Consider the following 22,449-nt stretch of genomic DNA (forward strand, 5'->3'; position numbering starts at 1 on the left):
GGTTTTCCGTCCCAGAGACCGGCCAGGAGGCAGCCGATTGGGCGGACCGGGGCGGGGCCGAGGAGCTCTCGGAGGCGGAAGCGCGGGCCGGAGGGGCGGGGAAAGGGGCTGGCCCGGAAGAAGGAGAAAGCCTGAAAAGAAAACAGCAACAATTCGAGCTGCTGTGACAGAGGGGAACAAGATGGCGGCGCCAAAGGGGAAGCTTTGGGTCCAGGCCCAACTGGGGCTCCCGCCGCTGCTGCTGTTGACTATGGCGCTGGCCGGAGGCTCGGGGACTGCAGCGGCCGAAGCCTTTGACTCGGTCCTGGGAGACACAGCGTCCTGTCACCGGGCCTGTCAGCTGACCTACCCCTTGCACACCTACCCGAAGGTAGGCAGGGCCCATCCGTCCCGAGTTCCCCTCATCCCTCGGTGCCCCAGCTCGCGTCGTTCCACCTCGGGGTCAGCGCCGGGGCCCTAGTGGTGAAGCTGTGCTTCAGCCGCTGCCCACTCGGTGCAGCTGCAGTTTTCCTTGCTCCTGCGGAAATTGCCGGAAGTTTGTGCTGCAGGTCTCGGCGATAGGCTGGGGGTTGGGGGGGGGGACACAAATGTGCGGAATCGGCGAGCCCTTGGGAGCCCGCGGGACCGCCAGGGAGGCGATCGCTTGCTAGGGTAGATGGAGGATGAACGCGAGGTCCTGACCTAACTAGCAGCGCGGGGGTGGGGAGGATGGCGCGGACGCAGGCGTGCACAAAATAGTGCCTTCCAGTCTGGGTTGATGGCGCGCCTCTCTGGGACGAAGCGCGTTGTGTTCCCCGAGTCGGAGAAAGCTTGACAATTCCTTTGCGGTCTGAAGTGTGAAGTCAGCCTCAGTAGTTACCAGACACCGTGGAAGGGAGGACTTCCTGTCTGTGTTGAGTGTGTGTGAGACGCTGCCGCAAGGGACTGGATGCCTTTGTGAGGCGGCGGTTGGGGGGGGGGGGGTCTGTCTTCAAAAAACAATAAAGTAAAATAAACGTCACTCAGTGCAGAAGATAAGGAATCGTGGAGTGGATCAGGAAATTCTACTGTCCTACGGAAAACCTATACTGTGTAGCTAGAGGAGAGACCGATCCCTAACCCTGGTCCCTGCCCGCAGCCGCTGCCTAGCCTTTAATTCTGCCTTCTTAAGTTGTTTTCCAGTTTCTTATGAATTCTGTTTACTCAACATTCTAAATTGCTTGGTGGTTCTCCCCACTCATTTTCCATATATAATTAGGGTTTATGCCCCTCCCCACCTGGCTTTGTAAGGGCTTTCGCTGATGCGCGTGGTTTTTTTTTTTTTTTTTTTTGGCCTTGTCTTCTGTATGCTATTTGCTTAACCATTGTGGCTCTCCCTCTTTGCCTTCTAAAGGTACAAAGTGACTAGAATGGCAGTCCCAGTGACTTTAGAATGTTCCATATTGACAAGTGCTTTCCTGTCTTTGATATTAAAAAGTGTAAATTCTGTACCTTCAAGCATTTTGTCCCCCTTACCCATCTGAGGGTCATCAATTACAAGCAAAACATAAACGGCGCCACAAGATTGTACTGAGATTAGCCTTAAATTTTCTTTCTTTTGGTTTTTCGAGACAGGGTTTCTCTGTGTAGCCCTGGCTGTCCTGGAACTCACTCTGTAGACCAGGCTGGCCTCAAACTCAGAAATCCTCCTGCCTCTGCCTCCCAAGTGCAGGGATTAAAGGCTTGCAGCACCGGCTAGCCTTAAAATTTCTAAGTTAGAAATTAATAAATAGTTGGGAGAAATGAAGAGCTGGGATGGTCATGGACACCTGTAAATTACAGCCTGCTGGAGGCTGAGGTCAGGGGTCACGGGTGTAAGGCTTGCCTTGCTCACCTCAGGGAGTAAGAGGAATTCTTTAGATGTCAGTCAGTAAAGCTTGCATCATCAAAAGATTCTACCCGAACCAATTGGCCAAGAATTAGGCTGAGGTTTGCTTTATGTTATGTTAATGTTTGGTTCCCTCTTTTAAGGCTTTCCTAGGAAATTTGTAGAGTAAGACAGAATACTGGGGACATAAATAATTTGAAAGATACGGATACCAGGAATCTTTGGATATTTCTTGGATGTGTTTGTGTTTGAGACAGGATTTGCCTACAGTTCAGGTTGGTTGTTCAGTCTCAGCCTTCCTGCCTCAGGTTCCTCGGTGCTGCTGGGGCTATACACACGCACCATGCCAATCAGATGCCTTAGGCATTATAATATTCACTAGTTGCTAATAATTGATGTGATATTGATAAGTCATTTTCACTAATTTATTAATGCTGTTCTTAACCAGAACTCCAAATCATTGGCTCCCTGTCTGTCCTGGACTTAAATTTGTTTTGTTTCTGAGGTAGGATCTCTGGTAGGATCCTTGCCTCACCCTCTGAATTCTAGGAATACCTGCATATTTTAGACTGTTTGTTTGAGACACTGTCTTGACATACAGTCCAAGATGGCCTCCAGCTAACTCTGTTCTCTTCCCTCTATCAGTAAATGTCAAGGGCTAAGATTATAGTCTTGTCTGCTGCACCCAGCTCAAAATTTACTCTCCTACTGGGCATGGTGGTGCACACCTTTAATCTCAGCACTCAGGAGGCAGAGGTAGGCAGATCTCTGAGTTGAGGCCAGTCTGGTAGTTCCAGGACTGTTAGGGCTACACAGAGAAATTCTGTCACAAAAACAAGAAAAAAGGAAAATTTGAGAAAACAAAAAAAAAAAACGAGTAAAAAGGTAAGTGCTTAGCCAAGATCCTATAACTAAGAAGTAGTGAAGTAGAAATCGAGTCTTCAAGCTGGCTGCCCTATGCTGTTGCCACTGAAGAATGAAGTTTTATTACAAATACTTATTTTACTGGTTTTTAGAGGCCCTCACTGAGTTACTGTGCATTGCGCTGCAGGCAAAAAGTGGTGTGTTAATAAGAAAGTAAATGAATTATAAAACTCACATTGTCTCTCTTCATCTGATAAGTGGCAGATAAAAATCTTTTCTAAATGACTTTATAATTATTTATTGTAAGGACATAGAGTATTGTAAAGACATAAAGTAGATATTCTAAAATTAATACATTTTGCCCTTTGTTCTCATAGATTTAGTTGTATGATGTCTGGGTTCAAATGTAAGGAACATAAGGCCTGTTGTTAATAACTAGTCTGTGGTCAGGTTTGTACACGACATGGGCTTCAGAGTCGTGCAAACCTGTAATCCATTCTGGCTCCACTGTTAACTGTATTCCTACCATTCAATTGATTTCTTAGAATTTAATTTTGTAAACTGTAGGAAAACCACATATTTGTGGAGCTAGTATGAAGATTGAAGATAATTTGACGCTTTCAGGGCAATGCCTAACACAGCCATAGGTGGCTATTTCTTCTCATACGGGTGCAGTCGGGTTTGTGCACGTTTGCATTTGTAGTACTAAGAAAGAGAATACTTTAGAGCAGGCATGTAGCTCATGCATGTAGTCCAGCACTTGGGAGGCTGAGGTAGGAGGATTGCTCTGAGTATGAGGCCAGCCTGGACTACAGAGCACAACCAGTTACAAACATTAGCCAAAGCAAGGCAGACAAGGTAGACCGACTTAGCTACATAACTAAGGGGAAGAAATGGATATGAAAGCTATCTAGGTAGCACTGTTGTCCAAAGACCTTGTGTTACTTAGCTGATACTCATTATGGTGAGAAGCAACCTTTCCTTGCTCGGTTAGGAGATTATATTTCCTATAAGCTTGTCAGTAACTTGAGATGCATAGAACTGAAATGTTTACCATATTTGAATTTATATTCTGTAAAATACAAAATGTTTGAACTAAGAATATTATTTTTTTTTTTTGCTTTTAAAAAAATAGTATTTTTATTTTATGTGTATGGGTGTCTAGCCTCCGTGTTTGTCTCTATACCAGGCAAGTGCAGTGCTGGCAGACACCAGAAGAGGATATGGATTTCTTGGAATTAGAGTTTCAGACAGTTGTGAGCTGCCATGTGGATGCTAGGAGCTGAGCCTTTGTCCTCTGGAAGAGAAGCCAGTCTCCTAACCACTGAGTCATCTCTCCAGCCTACTCTTTTTTTTTTTTTTCTTTTTTTTTTTAAATTGGATATTTATTTACATTTCAAATGTTTTCCCCTTTCTAGGTCTCCTCTTCGGAAACCCCCTATCCCATCCTCCCTCCTCCTGCCTCTGTGAGGGTGCTCCCCCATTCACCCACCCAACCCCATATTCCCACCCTGGCATTCCAGCCTACTCTTTATGGGTGTTATATAATACATTAAATGTTAACATACAGCCTGGTACATTGTGGGTGTTTATGACTATATTACTAATATAATCTCTATCAGTACATGATATGAGTTTATAACTTTCCTAGTGTGTAAGATTAATGTGAGAGTATCCTTATTTACAACTTAGATGACACTGAGAATCAGAGATTAGTAACTTGCCTAAGGCTGTACAAAGTGATAAGGCTGAGCTTTTGGGGTTGATTCCTGACCCACTGGAATGCCATGTGGTTTCCTGACGTTGGTTCTGGGTGTCTTTTGGGGTTGGTTTAACAAAAGAAAGCCTATCTGAGGTAGGTGTATTGGCACAGTGAGCAGTCCCAATATTCGGGAGCTGAAAAAGATGGGCATTAAGCATCCAGGCCAGCTTGGGATGTAGAGCAAGCATAGCTCTACATCTGGTAAACTGTCATCTGGTATAGTTCATGGTAATGAGCTCTTCCCTGTGCAGTCCAGGGAAGTATGTGGCATTCCAAAGCAACTACTGCAGTTAGAACCTGAGAACCAAGCTCACAAAGTGAGCCACCTCCAAAGCTGTACAACAAATCCTCATGTAGGACTCACAGCCATCCCTTCAGATGGGTTATTGCTGCTACATGGGCTTTACTAGTGCTTCTGCTGGGAGGGAGTGTACACCGCAGGCTGGGAGGGAGTGTACACCGCAGGCTGGGGGGGGAGTGTACACCGCAGCAGTAATGGCTGGAACGTGTGCATGTTTCTTCATTGGTGCCTGACAGTTTGTTTGTGCAGAGTGAATCACACAGAAAGGTACAAGGACATTAGGGTTTTTATTAAATACCCTATTCATCAAAGGAAAGAAAAGCTTGTTGATATCATTGTTTATAGTCTCATTATGCACATAACTATTTTCTAAGTGTGAAGAACTCTCCTAAGAAAAGAGAAAAAAAGTCCTATTTTGATTTTCACCTATAGCTCTCAATGCTTGTAATTATTATTTTCTGCTTTTAAAACATTTCTCTATAAAAGAAAAAATATTATTGTGATTGTTATTATTACTAATATTTATTTATTAAGCACCTCATGTGTCTCATACATTTTAGTAAGATTAGCAGATTTGAGATTTCAACAGGTAAAGTAACTTGCACAGGCTTTGGGTTTTTTTTTGGGTTTTTTGGTTTTGGTTTTGGGTTTTTTTGTTTGTTTGTTTTTTGTTTTGGTTTTGGGTTTTCCAGACAGGATTTCTCTGTGTAGCCCTGGCTGTCCTGGAACTCACTCTGTAGACCAGGCTGGCCTCGAACTCAGAAATTCGCCTGCCTCTGCCTCCCAAATGCTGGGATTAAAGGCGTGCGCCACCACCACCCGGCTTTGTTTTTGTTTTTTAACCAGAAGAATTTGATTCTGGTCTAGCTGATTGCAGTAACTGCTCCCATATGTCACCCTGTTGCTCTTGTTTGTATTCTCAGTTAAAGTAAGCCAATTAAAAGTTAAAATAAAAACCCTTGGGACTGGAGGATGCCTCATTGGTTAAGAGCACCTACTGCTCTGGTAGAAACCCTAGGTTCTGTTTCCTGCAACTATGTGGCAGCTCACAACTTCCTGTTAACTCCAGTACTGGGGTTCTGATGTCCTCTTCTGGCCTCCCCAAGCTCCTGTGTACACATGAGCTCCACGCGCATACATACAAATTTTTAAAAAAATTTAAACATATAAAAATCCTTCCAGGGGCTGGTGAGATGGCTCAGTGGATAAGAGCACTGACTGCTCTTCTGAAGGTCCTGAGTTCAAATTCCAGCAGCCACATGGTGGCTCACAACCACCCCATAATGAGATCTGACACCCTTTTCTGGTGCATCTGAAGACAACTACAGTGTACTTATATATAATAATAAATAAATCTTTGGGCCAGAGCGAGAAGGGATTTAATGAGCAGAATTGACCAGAGCAAGCGGGCCGGGCCGACTGGAGTGAGAGGTGTTGACAACAAGCAAGCAGAAGTCCTAAATTCAATTCCCAACATGAAGGCTCACAACCATCTGTACAGCCACAGTGTGCTCATATACATACATACATAAATAAATCTTTAAAAAATAATAAATAAATCTAAAAAAACCCTTCCACATGAATATTTGTATAGATACCTCACCTCATCTTTTGTTTTGTTTTTTGCCATTTGCGCTATGAGGCTGGTCCTGATACTTTTGCTAATAAGCAGATGGTTATGCACGTGGATGCAGCAAAAACATACCAGTGACTCCTGGGTACTTGCTAACTCCTTTCTGCCTTATGCAGGATTCATACTGTCATTCTTAGTTCTATTTCTGATTTTTCTACCTGTTTGTTGTGGCCACAGAATATGCAGAAAGGGTAGTATATTTACCCACTTGGCTTTTTTCTTAGTGTCTCTTTTAAAATAAAGAAATAGGGACTGGGGATGTGGCTTAGTTATTAGGTTCTCAATGTCCAGCATCACATAAGCCAGGTGTGGTGGAGCAGGGAATCCCAGCAGTAGGAAGGTAGAGACAGGAGGATCAAAAGTACAAACTCAGGAACTGGAGAGATAGCTCAGGAACTAAGAGCACTAGCTGCTTTTCCAGAGAACCCACATTCCATCCCAGCACCCACATAGCAGTTCACAGCTACCTGTAATTCTGGTTCCAGGGGAGCAGATGCCCTCTTTTGACCTCCATGGACACTGCATGTAGGTGATGCACAGACATACTTGCAGGCAAAATACATAAAATAAAAATAAAGTTCTTTAAAAACAAAAGTACAAGGTCATCATTGATTGCACAGGGAGGTAGAAACTAACCTAGTGTGTGAGAGACCACGTCTATGAACAAATAATTCAAATTAGGAACTAAAACTTTTCTCTTTTAGTACAAAACTTATTGTATGGTTTAAAACAAACACTTAACTCTGCTTTCTTCTTGACTTTTTTTTCCAGCTGAAAGAAACATCTTATTTTTTGGTAATCTTCTTTGTTCTTGAACTTCCCAGGAAGAGGAGTTATACGCATGCCAGAGAGGCTGCAGGCTGTTTTCAATTTGCCAGTTTGTGGATGATGGGCTTGATTTAAATCGGACCAAGCTGGAATGTGAATCTGGTAAGAGGCTATGCTAATGACGTCAGCCATGCATAACTTTGGGGCTTTCTTTGAGTTGAGTTATGCTTTTTATGTATTTTTCCTAGAAAAGGTAGACATCCTGTTTAAACTAGTCACCCACCATACTGTAACTGTAAAATTAGAGTTTTAATAGAGGCTGCTAAAAATGGCATTGGCTTTAATCCATCTGTGATGAGACAGTGTTTATTTTGTGCTGTGGATAGGATTCCTTTGTTTAACCAAGCATTCTGTTTAGACAAATGCAGAGGTAATTATACAACTCATAATTCACCACTACCTTTTCATGGATGGTATAATTTCCCTGAGCCTCTCCATCAGTCGGCTGGTTGACAGAGCTCCAAGGTTTTTACTGAATCAGGCCTTTGACTCTGAAGTGTTTTAGAGTATTCTTTATCAGTCATGCCAGCGAAAATAACCCGAGGCTTTGTCACCACTTAACCACTCTTCTTACCTTTTGGTGAAAGAGACGTGTTTAATAAAAGACACCTACAGTCAGGACACAGGGGACATTTACCTTTGTAAAGAACAGTAATGGAATCTTGTCTGTGTTCCCCAACACACACAGTATACTCCATGTGGCAGGACACAGCTGTTCCCTGAGGTGGCTCTCACACTATTGTGTGATATTGTGACCTTATTTTTGTGGCTCAGGCTCCTCACTGGCCATATTTATATATTCATAGTGCTATGTTAGCTTATCTAGAGCCTCTGAGAAGTATGTTACTTACCTGAGTGAGAAGCAGTGAACTGGAGGATTCAAGTGTGTCTGACAGCCCGTTTCAGCTGCTTCTTGTCTTAGGAGTGCTGAGGATGGAGCCCAGGACCTAGTGTATGCCAGGCCAGTGCTGTGCCCCAGCCTACTACACAGCCCCAGCCCTGTTCAGCCTTTAAAATTCCTCATTGCAGAACATTTTCTGCTTCTATTTTCTTAGAATTTAGCATAATAGACTAATTAGTTTATTTCCCCCTTGCCATATTGATGCCTTTGTTTCTCAACTGAATAATCGCAAATATTTATATAAATAACTGACAAACATTGTCTCATTCTTATATTGGGTAGTAGTCTTTCCATTTCAGACTTGCAGCAATCAAACTAGGCTAAGTGGCACAAGTCTGTATTCCTAGTTACTTGGGAGGCTGAGGCAGGAAGGTTCAAGGCTTGTCTGCACTACAGAGTGAGTTCACAGCCAATCTGGGCAACTTGGGGAGACCTTGTCCCAAAATAAAAACAGAGCTAGAGATACAGCTCAGTGGTTGAATACTTGTCTAGTTCATATAAGGTCCGGGGGTGGGGGTGGGGGGATGGAGGCTTAGAAAAATCAGCAGTCAGAGGTTTAGTCCCTCAGCCCAGATTGAAGGCTACAGCCAAGATGATGGGTTTCAACTTGCAGTGACATCATAGGGACATCAGTCTGTTTCTCCCTTCTCCACAAACTTTCCAGCTGAGTATACCTTACGTGAATGTCATCATATAGCCAGAGCCCGGGTCTGAGATGAATCCGCTCGTTCATGAGACATTGGACTTGTAGGCGAGAGATGAAAGAATGCTATTAAAGTCTCTTCTGCCTTTGCCAAGTCTGGCTGCTCACGGAGAGGAAATACTGAAGTATGTCTGTGTCTTTCCAGTCCTAGAAGTATGCCAGATCTCTCTCTTTTGCAGCTTTTGTCTTCACCCCCTCCCCTCTTTCTAAGAATTTGTCGTTTCCTCTTCCAGCGTGCACAGAAGCATATTCCCAACCTGATGAGCAGTATGCTTGTCATCTTGGCTGCCAGGATCAGTTGCCATTTGCTGAACTGAGACAAGAACAAGTAAGACACAATCCTGCCTTTCCTGGCTGCCTGCTTATGTGCTTCGACTTGGGTTATTCAACATGGTCATTGCAAGCGTGGTCTTATTTTACTGTTAGATTTTACACTTAGTTTCCATTCATCAGCATTATGTTTGCAGATGGAAAAATTACCGGAATGCTTTCTGAAAATATTTTTCTATAAAATATTATATCTGTAATCTCATCTTGTTTTTTGTCAGAGTCTAGTGAGGTACCTCCATTTTACATGTGAAAAAAAAAAAAGCAAAAAAACCCCCCAAAACCCTAAATTGGCTTAAGAGAAGGTGATACTGGAGTCCCTCTCTTGAGCGCCTTTGCCACCGCCTCGAATCATCATTGCCGTCAGTCATCTGTATTGTTCAGTTCACTTTTAGACTGTTTTCAACTCAGCCCTTTCTAGTTCTTTCTTTATCCTGGGTCTGGCTATCTTTCTTTCTAAATGGAAATCTTGTCATCTTCCTACATTAGTAGTTCAGTAGTTCACAGGTACATACAGGGTTGAGTACCAACCGCTTCCCAGAGCCTAGCTCCCGAGAGCCTCTACTGCGTCATCTCCTCTTCCTCCTCCTCGGAAACTCTGTCCTGGGGAAAGGATTTTAAGTTTTATGTCTATTCACTCATTTGTTCTGGTTTTTTGAGACAGGGTTTTTCTGTATAACAGCTCTGGCTCTCCTAGAATTCGCTTTGTAAACCAGGCTGGCCTTGAATTCACAGAGATCTACTTACTTCTGTCTCCCAAGTGCTGGGATTAAAGACGTCTACCACCATGCCCTGCTGGATCTTAAGTTTTAGGAAAAAATGTTTTGTTTTGTTTTGTTTTTTTAAGATTTACTTATTTATTTCATGTATGTGTGTACACCATCGCTGCCTTCAGACACACCAGAAGAGGGCATCAGATCCCATTACAGATGGTTGTGAGCCACCATGTGGTTGCTGGGATTTGAACTCAGGACCTCTTGAAGACCAGTCAGTGCTCTTAACTGCTGAGTCATCTCTCCAGCCCGGATAAAATGTTTTTAATTAATTCGTTTTAGACAATAATTTTTCAATATTGTGCATAAGCAATATAGTCTGTATGAAGCTCAAGGTACAGTGTTTACAACTCGGAGGGTGTGTCTCTGTCCTTTGCACTGGACACGGGTGCAGATGCTCCCATGGGAACAAGGCTTTTTCTCCACTGTGCAGCCAGGGTTACTCATGCTGGAGTACTTTATATGTGTGCAAGGATGTGCAAATGGTTTTGGTTAATATAAGCACAAAAAGCTTATCTTCTTTCACTATATGATATTCCATACATATACATTGTGGTATCAAAAGCCCCTGTTTTGGGGGTTGGTTTTTTGTTTGTTTGTTTTTGGGCAAGATCTCACATAGTTCAGGTTGACCTCAAACTTGTTATATAGATGAAGGCCTTGAAGCTCCTGATTTTAGAATTACAGGGTTGAGCTGTCACGCCCAACTAAAGCAGCCTCTTGTTAGAGAACATAAAGTTCCTTCTGATAGTTTTCTTTTATAAGTGTTATACATTTGTGAGTATGTCATAAAATAAGAACATAAGATTAGAATTGCTGAAGTTTGTGCAGTTCTATTGAGAAATAGAGCAAAATTGTCCTCCATGGAATTTGTAAATTTTTTAAAATTTGACAAATAGTTCACATATTTAAAAAAATCCAGACTTCTAGAAGTTAGAATTTTAGAATAACTTGCAGTTGAACAAGCATCATCACTATCTAATTCCACATATTTCCATCACCCCAAAATAAAGTCTCACCCATTAACAATCACTTTTCTTCTCCCCCTCACCCCTGTTTGCGGTAGGCTTCCCTCCTTTGATACGCACGCTGCCCTGTGAGAATCCCACTCCTAATTAAAATATTCTGGTTAAACACAGGTGTACATTGATGATTAAAGTAGACACCGTGAGTAATCCTACTTGTAACCTCAGCTTTCAGGATGCTAAACCTGGATGGTTGCAAGTGGGAGGCCAGCCTGGGCCACACAGCAATGCCCTATCTCAAAAAAATAAAACCAGAAACACCTGGTCTCTGAGCTCCTTAAATCTGTAACCTCAGTAAATACTTTGGAGTGGATTTGTGATAGGTCTTATAGCTATCGCGTGGGAAAACTGGACCCTGAGTACAGATTTTCTTATTCTAAAAGCCTGTTCTTTGCATTTCAATAGTGGTGTGTCTCCTGATGTCAGATAAGCCAAAGCTGTCTGGAGGGCTCAGTAGTCTGCATCCCAAGCTTGTGCTCCAGGTCAGAGCCACTTAGTAAGAAACTAGAACTGGGCTTGAGCAGAGTTGTCCAGTTGGTATTAAGATCTTGTCAGCAGCATCTATCACTTAATACCACAGAATGTCCGTCAGCAGCCACGTCTCATATTTTCTGCATACATTTTTGCCTTTGATGTTCATAAAGACATGATTTCCACTCCCAGGAATGTTAAGGATAAGAATATGATTTCTCCTTTCCCATTCAAAATCTGTCTTTTGGTGGTCCATATTTAATGAGCTCTTAAGAGTGTCCATGTTCAGGGGCTTGGCTCTATTAGACTACAATCTGTTGCTGATGCAAATTAACTATGGTAAAGCCAACATCCAGGGTACTCAAATTCACCAAACACTTTCATACACAACCCACAACTTCTATCAGTATAACAAGCTTTGAGCCAAAGATGATTGTGACTGTTCATGAAGTTATCTGTAACCTCTTCCAGGAAGATTTGTTCTCTTGCATACACACACCATAAATAATATATTCCTTACTACTTAAAAGTGTTTGTTTGTTTGTTTGTTTAGCTCATGTCCCTGATGCCAAGAATGCATCTCCTCTTCCCTCTGACTCTGGTGAGGTCGTTCTGGAGTGACATGATGGACTCTGCACAGAGCTTCATAACCTCTTCATGGACTTTTTATCTTCAAGCCGATGACGGAAAAATAGTTATATTCCAGGTGACAACTGTGTTTTACACATTGACCTAAATTCAGCAATAGTCAATGTCATGTCTTACATGAGGGTCTTGGCATAGAACCATGTAATCAGTCACCTAAGTGCTTTTGTCCAGTAATGCTGCTTAACTGGCCTTCAGTGAAACCCGAGCAGCAGGACACAGTGTAATTTACCACCTTTGCTTCTTCCCTTGAAAGCATTACCTCAAGCTTAGTGGTTATGTGGTCTTCTTGATTTTATAGTGACTAAATTGATTAAGTGAGAAATTTAGACGGGAAAGTAAGAATTGTATAACTCACCATAAATAGTGGCATACAACACAGACACTAGGACATTAATGACATAATAGGAAGTCTATAGTAGTTCTCCTTTTAACTGCCTGTAAGAACATGGTACAGATACATTTGCCCTCTAGGAGGTAATTTTTCTTTTGTCTAATAATTGACAGTGTGATAAGATGTTAACAAGTGCTAATATAGAAAGTTATGTACAGTTGTCTTAGAGCACTGTAAGGGATCATTCCAGGATTCTGAGGATGCTAATATTTGGGGATGCTAAATTCCCTAATATAAAATGACATTGCATTTACATATAACCTACAAACTCCCTCCCTGTGCAGTTATGGGTCATTTAACAATACAGTATTCTTGACCTGAGATGGCTACAGTATCACTAGGTGGTAATGTTATTACAGCATTGCTGTTGACTATCTGGTCATTTAGCTGAAAAGTCATGCAGTGCGTGACTGCACTTTAAATCACCCCTGAGTTGCTTGTGAAATCTGCACAAATATTTGTCATATTGTATTGTTTGATGATGATGGAGAGGCCTACGCACACTCAGTACAGATGTTCCTCCATGATTGATTTAATCATGGATATGAAATACAGTGACATAGAACCCATGGGCATAGAGAACTGTGTTATCTGAAGTCTCTGAACAGTTTCATGAGGTTGTAGTACCCCTGCTGTTGATGAGGAAGCTGTGCACCCAGCTTGCTTAAAGTCATGCTGTCAGTTACTAGTAATGTTCAACTCAAACTCAGGGCATTTTAGGCTCCACACCCATAGAGCACCCTAACACCCTATGTCAGAAGTTCCTCATATATATTAGTCAGCCAATTGTGTTGTGACACTATCTTGCTCTCAAGAAGTAATCCACAGCTTTGAAGCATTATCGCTAGTTGAGTGGTGTGGCTACTTTCTGATCCTTAGTATTTCTGTGATTCTCAGTTTGGGACCTCTGTACTTAATTTGATGACAAGAAAACACAGTCTCTTCTTATATTTATGGATAAGTTCTGTGTCCTAAAGCTACTTACATAAAAGCATCCTCAGAAGATGAGAGATTATCTCTTTCTCTCAAGTCTATATCAGTTTGAGTATAACTTGGATGCAGAACGTCCCTTTCCAGAGGCTCAAAGATATGAGGTGTAGAATGCTTGGCTGTAGCATGTCGGATGCTTACAGTTAAGGAAAGAACAGAATGTTTCAGGTGAGGAAAGAAATCATATGTATATTTGGTTAAAATATTATAATCTGGATAATATATAATAATTATTTGGTTACAAATTTAAGCAGGCTGCAGAATTATTTCTGATCAAGTAAAATTAGAATTCATTTTTACCAGATAAATAATAGTGAAGTACTGTGATGTGTTTTATCTGTTACTGTTTTTTCAGTTTGAATGTTAATAGTATAGATGGTGTATTCTAAAACTTACTACTAAAAACAATGTCTGAGGTATAAATGACATAATGCTTTCATCACCGTTTTAGTCTAAGCCAGAAATTCAGTATGCACCGCAGTTGGAGCAGGAGCCTACAAACTTGAGAGAATCATCTTTAAGCAAAATGTCCTGTAAGTTTTATTTTAAGTAGATGGTCAGATCTGTTGTAACTGCTCACTCTGACTTCCAGTGCACTGGGTCTGGTTCCATCTACCTGGGGGTTTGCATTTCTGATGAGTTCCACATCCTGGTAATGCTGCTAGTATTGAATGTGAACTAACAAAGTGTGGAGGGGTGGAGGTCCAATAAGCCTAGTTGTAACACTACCTTGAAAGTATGAGTTCCTTATTCTCTTTTTATTTCCATACTAGATATGAATTATAAATCATAGGAACATCAAACATCAGGCAAAAGCAGTTTGCCTTTGATAATGTCTACCTATCATATTTTACTTATTGATACAGTTAACTTACTGATTTATTGTTGAGTAGGAATGAGTAGATGATGCTGACATAGACTATTTTAATTAGGATAGAATAAAACAAATTCTGTTACTCAAGTTCACATGTAATTCAACAGGAAACTTCAGTATCAAAAACATTTGAGCCAGGCATGATAACACACACCTTTAGTTCCAGCATTTAGGAGGCAGGGGCAGGCAGAAGGCTGTGAGTTCAAGGTTACCCTGGGCTATAAAACAACATTTACAAGTAAAGCAGGAAGTCCATAATACGGTAGGATGCTTACTTGGTTTTGATGTGCCAAAGGAATTAACACGTAGAATGTGTCAGCTTACACTTAGAAAGCTCCTTAGAGGATATGCATATCTAGAATAGAGTGAGTGGCATTTAGGATAATCATTCAACACGGTGCCTTCTTATTTCAGATCTGCAGATGAGAAACTCACAAGCACACAGGAACTACCTTGAAGAGGAAGAAAGCGATGGCTTTTTAAGATGTCTATCTCTGTATGTATTTCTTTTTAGTATGTACACGAAAGATAAAGTCTGGTTCATTTCAGTCATTCTGTTTGTTATTTTTAAATTAGAAGTTTAATAGTTAAAAAAACAATGTATTTTCAACTTCCTTTCCAAACTTTTACTTTTGAATGATTAGTCTGATGAAGGTAAAATGGATACTGTTTTTTAAATAGACGTGTACTTATTCAAATATGTGGGATATGGCATGTTTTATGTTTTATACATGTATGCCTCATGTGATGATTTTTTTAAAATATTTTTTTATTACGTATTTTCCTCAATTACATTTCCAATGCTATCCCAAAAGTCCCCCATACTCTCCCCCCTACTCCCCCACCCACCCATTCCCACTTTTTGGCCCTGGCATTCCCCTGTACTGGGGCATATAAAGTTTGCATGTCCAATGGGCCTCTCTTTCCAGTGATGGCCTCATGTGATGATTTTTATATTTATATTTATGTTTTATACGTGTATGCCTCGTGTGATGATCAGACAGGATAGTTAGCATATGTATCACCTTAGACATCTACATTTCTTTGAAATCACATTGAAAATCCTCTTTTGCAGCCATTTTCAAACAGTACATTAACAGTACTGTTAACTGTGGTCATGCTGCCGCACAGTAGGGCAGAAACCCCTCTGTCTCACTTCCCTGTTGCCTGTTGTTCAGCCTCTTCTCTTACTTTCACTTTCTATGCTTAGTAAAACCCAAACAGAACAGATATTTTTTTTTAAAAAAATGGGCTTTCTTTTTTCTTTTTTTAAAGGTTTTATTTATTTATTTAATAAATATATGACAAGTTCACTGTAGCTGTCTTCATAGACACCAGAAGGTGGCATCAGACCCAATTACAGATGGTTGTGAGCCACCATGTGGTTGCTGGGATTTGAACTCAGGACCTCTGGAAGAGCAGTCAGTGCTCTTAACCACTGAGCCATCTCTCCAGCCCAGAACAGATATTTTTAAGGGCCTTTTTGTTAGAATTCCTTGATTTGTTTTACCCACATATTTAAATTGAACTCCATCAGGGCCTTAGTCAGTAAGGCTTTGATGACTTAGTGGGTGACGCCAGGCCTGATCAGCTAAGTTCAGTCCTGGGAACCACATCGTGGGAGGAGAGTCAGCACCACGAGGGGTCCTGACTACCACACACTAAGTTAAATACATCAATTAATTGCGCTCAACTTTAAAGTATGTCTGAATAAGTCAAGGATTGGGTTTTTGTCTGCGTGAACAGATGAGCAGTTAGACAGATAGGTAAGGACTATAGATTAAAAAGAGGTAGAGGATGTCAACTCTGTGCAAGATTCTTAGGGGGCACAGGAAAACAGGGAAGCACGAGTGACGGCTACCATATGCCCCCTCCAAGGAAGGACTGTCAGGCATTCTGATGGGTGAAGAGGGTTTTACAGTTATATCTGCTCACCATAGGAGTGCCTACTGAGCCCTCCCTGTCCCCTCACCCACAAAAAGAAAGGCAGTTGGGCCATGCATCTCTTATTCTCTACTGTATTATGTACTAGACCAAGCATTTTGATAAAGCTGTAAGCCATTATGCTTTACAATACATTGTTCTAGGGGAGCCATTCTGATTGAGTATGACACTGCAGTGAAATATTTAAATTTATTTAGGGAGAGAGGGAGACTCTGTGTGTGTGTGTGTGTGTGTGTGTGTGTGTGTGTGTGTGTGGCTTGTGGGAGTTGGTTCTCTCTTGCCACTCTGTGAGTTCTGGGAATTAAACTCAAGTTATCCTTGCCAGCTCCACCTTCTCACTGGCCGAACCTAACAATTTTAAAGTAATCTTTTGAATGTCTTACTTAGAAAGTAGCTAACTTTCAACTAGTAGAAGTTTATTCTCTGGAAGTTTCTGTGTACAAATATGGGTTATTATAATATATCCCATATTTGAATAAGGAGTGTCAGGAACAATCCTGTATATAATGGATAGATAAAGGAATCAGGCTGGAGATCTGTGAGCAGGAAATTATGGGGCGAGATTAGGGCAATGGCCAGGGAAGTCAGGAGGTCATGGAGATGGTTGACATCTACAGGATCTACTTTGCTTTGCTATAGCTATACTTGAAGGTGAGCCCCAGTTTTCTGGCTGTACTGATTGCTGCAGTCTAGATATCAGATCTGTCCTCACCCATGGAAGTAAGCTCCTTATGTCTAGGAGAAGACTGGACCATGCAAAGGAGAGTGAATGCTTTTTATCAACAACATTTCTTACTCTGTTACCTTTTAAAAATTGGAATATTAAAAATTTAGCATTAAAGTAAAATTGCATGCTTTCTAGGAGTCTACTTCTTTTAAAATAAACATAAAAATATTTTATTTGTTTGACTATGGGTGTGTGTGCCACAGGATCATATAGAGATCAGAGAACAATTCTTTCTTTTTACTATTTAGATTCCTGGAGTCAAACTCAGCTCAGTCTCCAACAGCCCACTCCCTCTTTTGTCGGGAGACAATGAGTGGCATGCCGTTTGCTTAGGCTGTGGCAAAAAGTGAATGGATCACTGGTGATCTACAGTAGAGGTCCTGTGACCATGAATGAATGAACTTGTGAGAATTAGGAATTGTCACAGACTTTGAGAGTCCTAAATGCTCTCTGTACTAGATAGGGTTCTCTAGAATATAGTAAGGGGATTTGTTGATGACTTATAGTCTCTAGTCCAACTCCCAGCAGTGGTCAGCAGCAGCTGTGAAGGGAAGTCCAAGGATGTAGCAGTTGCTCAGTCCCACAAAGCAAGCAGTCGAAGAAGAGAGTCAATCTCCCTTCTTCCAGTGTCCTTATGTAGGTCTCCAGCAGGTGTAGCCCAGATTAAAGGTATATGCCACCACGCCTTTAATCCAAGGTGATCTTGAACTCGGAGATCTCCCTGTCTTAATCTGGAATTCATAACCACTATGCCTCAAGATCTCCAAGCCAAGATTCATGTCAGAAACTTGTATCTCCAAGCCTCCAAATTAAGATCACTAGTGAGCCTTCCAATTCTGGATTGTAGTTCATTCCAGATATAGTCAAGTTGACAACCAGGAACAGCCACTACACCCTCCTTTGTAGCTAAACTTTGCTACTTTGCAGGTTCTTCATTTTTCCCACCCTTTAACTCCACCCTCCGCCCTCATTTCATCCCCTATCACTGAATAGGAGAGAAAGAAGGATACAAGGGAGAGAGAAATAGAACCCTCTGAATGTAATTTCTTTCCTTTTGTTTCTTCTTTGAGCTACTAACAAAGCTACAACCACAACCACTCCCTCACCAACCACCAACCACTAACCCCTCCTCTCCAGGCCCTAGCATTTATGTACCCTCTGAAAAGTTTCCAGAATTCAAAACACGATCACAGAAACTATCTGCAGCTGACAAAACCATGCCTTGGCTAGAGCATGAGGCAAACTAAATGATCATTTTATAATTTACCTTAACTTTTAGGGATATTTTCTTAAATGAGTATTATTGTAATAGCCTACAAATTAAGAAACATGATGTTCAATGTAGAGGATACTTGCTTGCTTTGTCTAATTTAGTAATTAGAATGTATTCTCCGGGTTTGGTGGTCTAAATTTGCAATCCTAGTGAGGGAGGAAGGCAGGAGCTTCAGGCCAGTCTTACAACATACCAAGTTTGAGGCCTGATCTCCATGAAGTCTGCCTCAAAAGTAAATAATTAAAATGCTCTTGACAGTAATTTGATGGGAGTTGTTTTTGGTTTTGTGGGTTTTTTGTTCTTGTTGCTTTAGAATAGGGTCTTCCTGTATAGGCTGACTGTCATAGAGCTCATTTAGACCAGGCTGTCCTGGAACTCAGAGATCCATCTGCCTCTGCCTCTGCCTCTGGAGTGCTGTGATCAAAGGTGTATAGTACCAATCCCAACAACTTGAGGAAATGTTATATACATAGTAGGAAGTCTATGTGTCTGATTTCATCATTATTTGTAATAGGTATTTAGCCATACTACAGACATTTTAGAGATAGAGGAAAGAACATCAAATCATCCTAATAAACTAGATGTAATAAAATTTTGTTATTAATTTTAAAGACAGCGCACAGAGTTTTGTATTGTGTGTGTAAGGCAATGTGACTGACTGTTGTGTTGTTTTGCAGTAACTCTGGATGGATTTTAACCACAACCCTTGTCCTCTCGGTGATGGTGTTGCTCTGGATCTGTTGTGCAGCTGTTGCTACAGCTGTAGAACAGTATGTTCCCCCTGAGGTAAGTCTGGTTTTAACCCCTGGGCTACTTGAAGCCAGAGTCACATGATTAATCAATTTAAGTGCTGTTTAACTAGAAAAATAAGGCCCTTCTGCTAGAATGAGAGATTTGGTGGTTTTACTCAGGTGAGATTGGCCCGTATGAAAACCACGTTTGTAAGCCCAGCTGCAGTGGCTCGCACTCTGCACTGACACGTATGTGCCAGTGGGCCTGAGCACAGCGCCCTCACCTCTTCTCTGAGACTGAAGCAAACTGCTGGTACTGCTCTCTAAGCTGGAATGTGAGAGAGGGACTGTGGAGCCACTTAAAATTATGAATTACCATAAATACTGTTTTAGAAACTAAGAAAATCTTTGATTCTGAGTTCTTCTGTTCTGGTAGCTAACCTCAAAGAGATTATGACCTTGTTCCTTAGTAATTAAAATTTAACTGGCTCAAGATACAGTTGTTAAGGTAAAGGATATTTGTTTGGGGGAAAAGCTGTAATTTGCTGATTCAACTTAGTTTCCAAGAAAAGAAAGTTACTTATATAATTAAATGTGGGATAACGTCTGTTGACATCAAATCCAACCGAAACAAGCGAGAGTTCTGTGTGTCTAAATACCACAGGAGGAGAGCAAGGAGGGAAGTGCAGTAGAGTGTGTGGTGAGTCACCATGTGGTACAGCAAGTACCATGGAAGGCCTGGAAACTGGGGCAGGATGCTAACTAGCGTCAAGGTCGTTCCTTAAGATTTGCAGAGTATTTTTGTGAATGTCAACCCAGTGTCCAGCAATATCCTACTACCTAATTTCCCTCCTTCTTGTTTGCTTCTTGAAACAAGATCCAAGACTGGCATTGCAGGCCAGCACTACCATCTATGTGGCTCCTTTTTATTTTAATTGTGTATATGTGTGTGTGTGTGTGTGTGTGTATATATATATATATATATATATATATATATATATATATAGTATTTTCGTACACTATGTGTGTACAGCACCCATAGAGGCCAGAAGACTGGATCCCCTGGAACTGGAGTTACAAATGGTTGTTAGCCACTAAGTGGATGCTAGGAATCAAACCTAGGTCCTCTGGAAGAGCAGCCAGTAGCCTTAACCTCTGCATCATCTCTCCAGCCCCATGCCTGACGCACAGCAGGTCTTGTCTTATTTTATATATGAATAAGCAGCCTTAGGAAATCTAGGTAATGTTTCTGTGATTGCTTAGCTATGGACGCAGTGAAGCTAGAGTAAAGTTCATGGTAGATGTTTGTTTTGATGCAGGCTTTCATTCTAACTCCAAAGCAGGCTTTCATTCTAACAGACAAACCTTTTTGTCTGGCCTGGAGTCAGGAGCCAGGCCTCTGGCCTCAGGAGCTGCTGAACTCAGCACCTGTTTTGACACTGGGAAAGTGGCTACCCCTTGACGGGTGTTTCATGCTTTGCCCTCCCTTCTCACTTGATTGGGAAGTACTTGTTGGGATGGTCTCACCTAATAATTCCTCCCATTCAGATAGCTCTTTTTTTTTTGGTTTTTTGAGACAGGGTTTCTCTGTGTAGCCCTGGCTGTCCTGGAACTCAGAAATCCGCCTGCCTCTGCCTCCTGAGTGCTGGGATTAAAGGCGTGTGCCACCACGCCCGGCTCAGATAGCTCTTTTAAAGATGTATTTTATGTGTGTATGTGTGTTGCTTGAATTTATATGCTCTGTGTGTATAGGAGCCCATGGAGGCTGGAAGAGGGCATTGGATCCCCTAAAACTGGAGTTCAGGTGGTTGTGAGTGGACATGTGCCTGCTGGGAACTGAGCCCAGGCCCTGTGCAGTAGAGTTCTCTCTCAACTGCAGAGTCATCTCTCTGGCATGACTTGATCTTTCTCTTTTGTTTGGATTGTATAATTCTGTGAGACAATTTCTCCATTTTTTTATCTTAACTATTTTAGAATTTAACTTAATTTTACATGTATGTGTATGTGCCTGTTCATCTGTGTGTGCACCATGTGCATGCATACAGGACCTACAGAACCAGAAGACAGGATCAGATCTACTGTGTGGTGTAAGGCAGTTCCCAACTGCCCAGTGTGGGTGCTGAGAACTGAACCCAAGTTCTGCAACAACAGCAAGTGCTCTTAACCCCGGAGCTGTCTCTCCAGACCCTGCTTCCTTAGTGTCTCATTGAAAGTAACAGCATGAGGAATTGTATATATTCATGAAGATCTTTCTACTAGTGTTAGGATGTTTCTGTTTATATACCAGTGAGTGTCACTTTTCTTGTATGACAAGTTAGACACCTGCAGCAAATCATTTCTTAACTGAACAGGAGACTTAAGGTCACTTGAGACATCCACCAAAACTCCAGAATGAAAGCTCTTGATGTGGCCATGTTAACTTCATTTAAAACGAAGTACGTTTCTTTGGTACTCGTTGGTGTGCCTCTAAGGATTAAGTTAGGACGTGTGGGAACACCCTTCGGGCCATGTACAGGAGGCTGAGTCTCATCCATAAACAGTCTCCAGTCTCTAAGATACAGATAGAATTGCTCAAACCAGATGTCCATAGATCAGTTGTGTTTGTTTGTTTTGTGTCTTCTGTTTTAAGACTGTATCCTACCGTGTGGCACTGGCTGCCTGCAGCTTGCAGGGGCCTCCTTCCTCTGCCTCCCAAGCATCAGAACTCATCACCATGCACCTCCAGAGACTGAACCGTTGCCTGGGAACTTAGGTGGGGAGATTCCTGAGTGTCTACGTTAATGGTGTGTTCTGGTTCTTCTCTTGCAGAAGCTGAGTATCTATGGTGACTTGGAATTTATGAATGAACAAAAGCTGAGCAGATACCCAGCTCCTTCTCTTGTGATTGTTAGGTCTCAGACTGAAGAACATGAGGAGGCAGGGCCCCTGCCCACCAAGGTGAACCTTGCTCACTCAGAAATCTAAGCTTTTTAAAAGAGTCGTGGACACATAAACTTCCATTCCTCATAGAGCTTTTTAAGATGGTTTCATTGGACATAGGCCTTAAGAAATCACTATAAAATGCAAATAAAGTTACCAAACTCTGTGAAGACTTTATTTGCTGTGACTTTACCTGTATTTTTCTAGTCATTTAAGATGGACATTGGGTTGTATTTTTATTTTACTAATATCTGTAGCTACTTAGTTAGTTGCATTGGTTTTGGTTTTTTTCCTCTCTTCGCCAAATTCTATGAGCTGATCATTGTGGCCCCGCCCCTGCCATGCCCCCCGTCAGTCATCTCACTTAATAACCGAAACCTTAGGGTGTGATGCTTCTGCCCGGAAATGGCCTCCAAACTGTCCTCTGGATTATAGCAGAAATGTTATTTAATGACACTACATTTTCAGTTGTATTGAATTGAAATCATTAAAATCTATTTGAATAATTATGTTCTGAA

The 22,449-nt window shown here is 41.7% G+C and overlaps 1 protein-coding gene across 1 annotated transcript; it reads left to right on the forward strand.

Moving 5' to 3' along the window:
* Window positions 1-82: 82 nt before the first annotated feature.
* Tmem59 (transmembrane protein 59) lies at window positions 83-22,449 on the forward strand. The gene is made up of 8 exons (NM_029565.3): window positions 83-370; window positions 7,231-7,336; window positions 9,072-9,166; window positions 11,988-12,140; window positions 13,915-13,996; window positions 14,752-14,833; window positions 18,959-19,067; window positions 21,821-22,449. The coding sequence occupies exons 1-8, from the start codon at window positions 182-184 to the stop codon at window positions 21,974-21,976; spliced, it is 972 nt and encodes a 323-aa protein (NP_083841.4). The 5' UTR covers window positions 83-181; the 3' UTR covers window positions 21,977-22,449.

The sequence above is a fragment of the Mus musculus genome, chromosome 4, assembly GCF_000001635.26.
Source record: "Mus musculus strain C57BL/6J chromosome 4, GRCm38.p6 C57BL/6J".
NCBI lineage: Eukaryota > Metazoa > Chordata > Mammalia > Rodentia > Muridae > Mus > Mus musculus.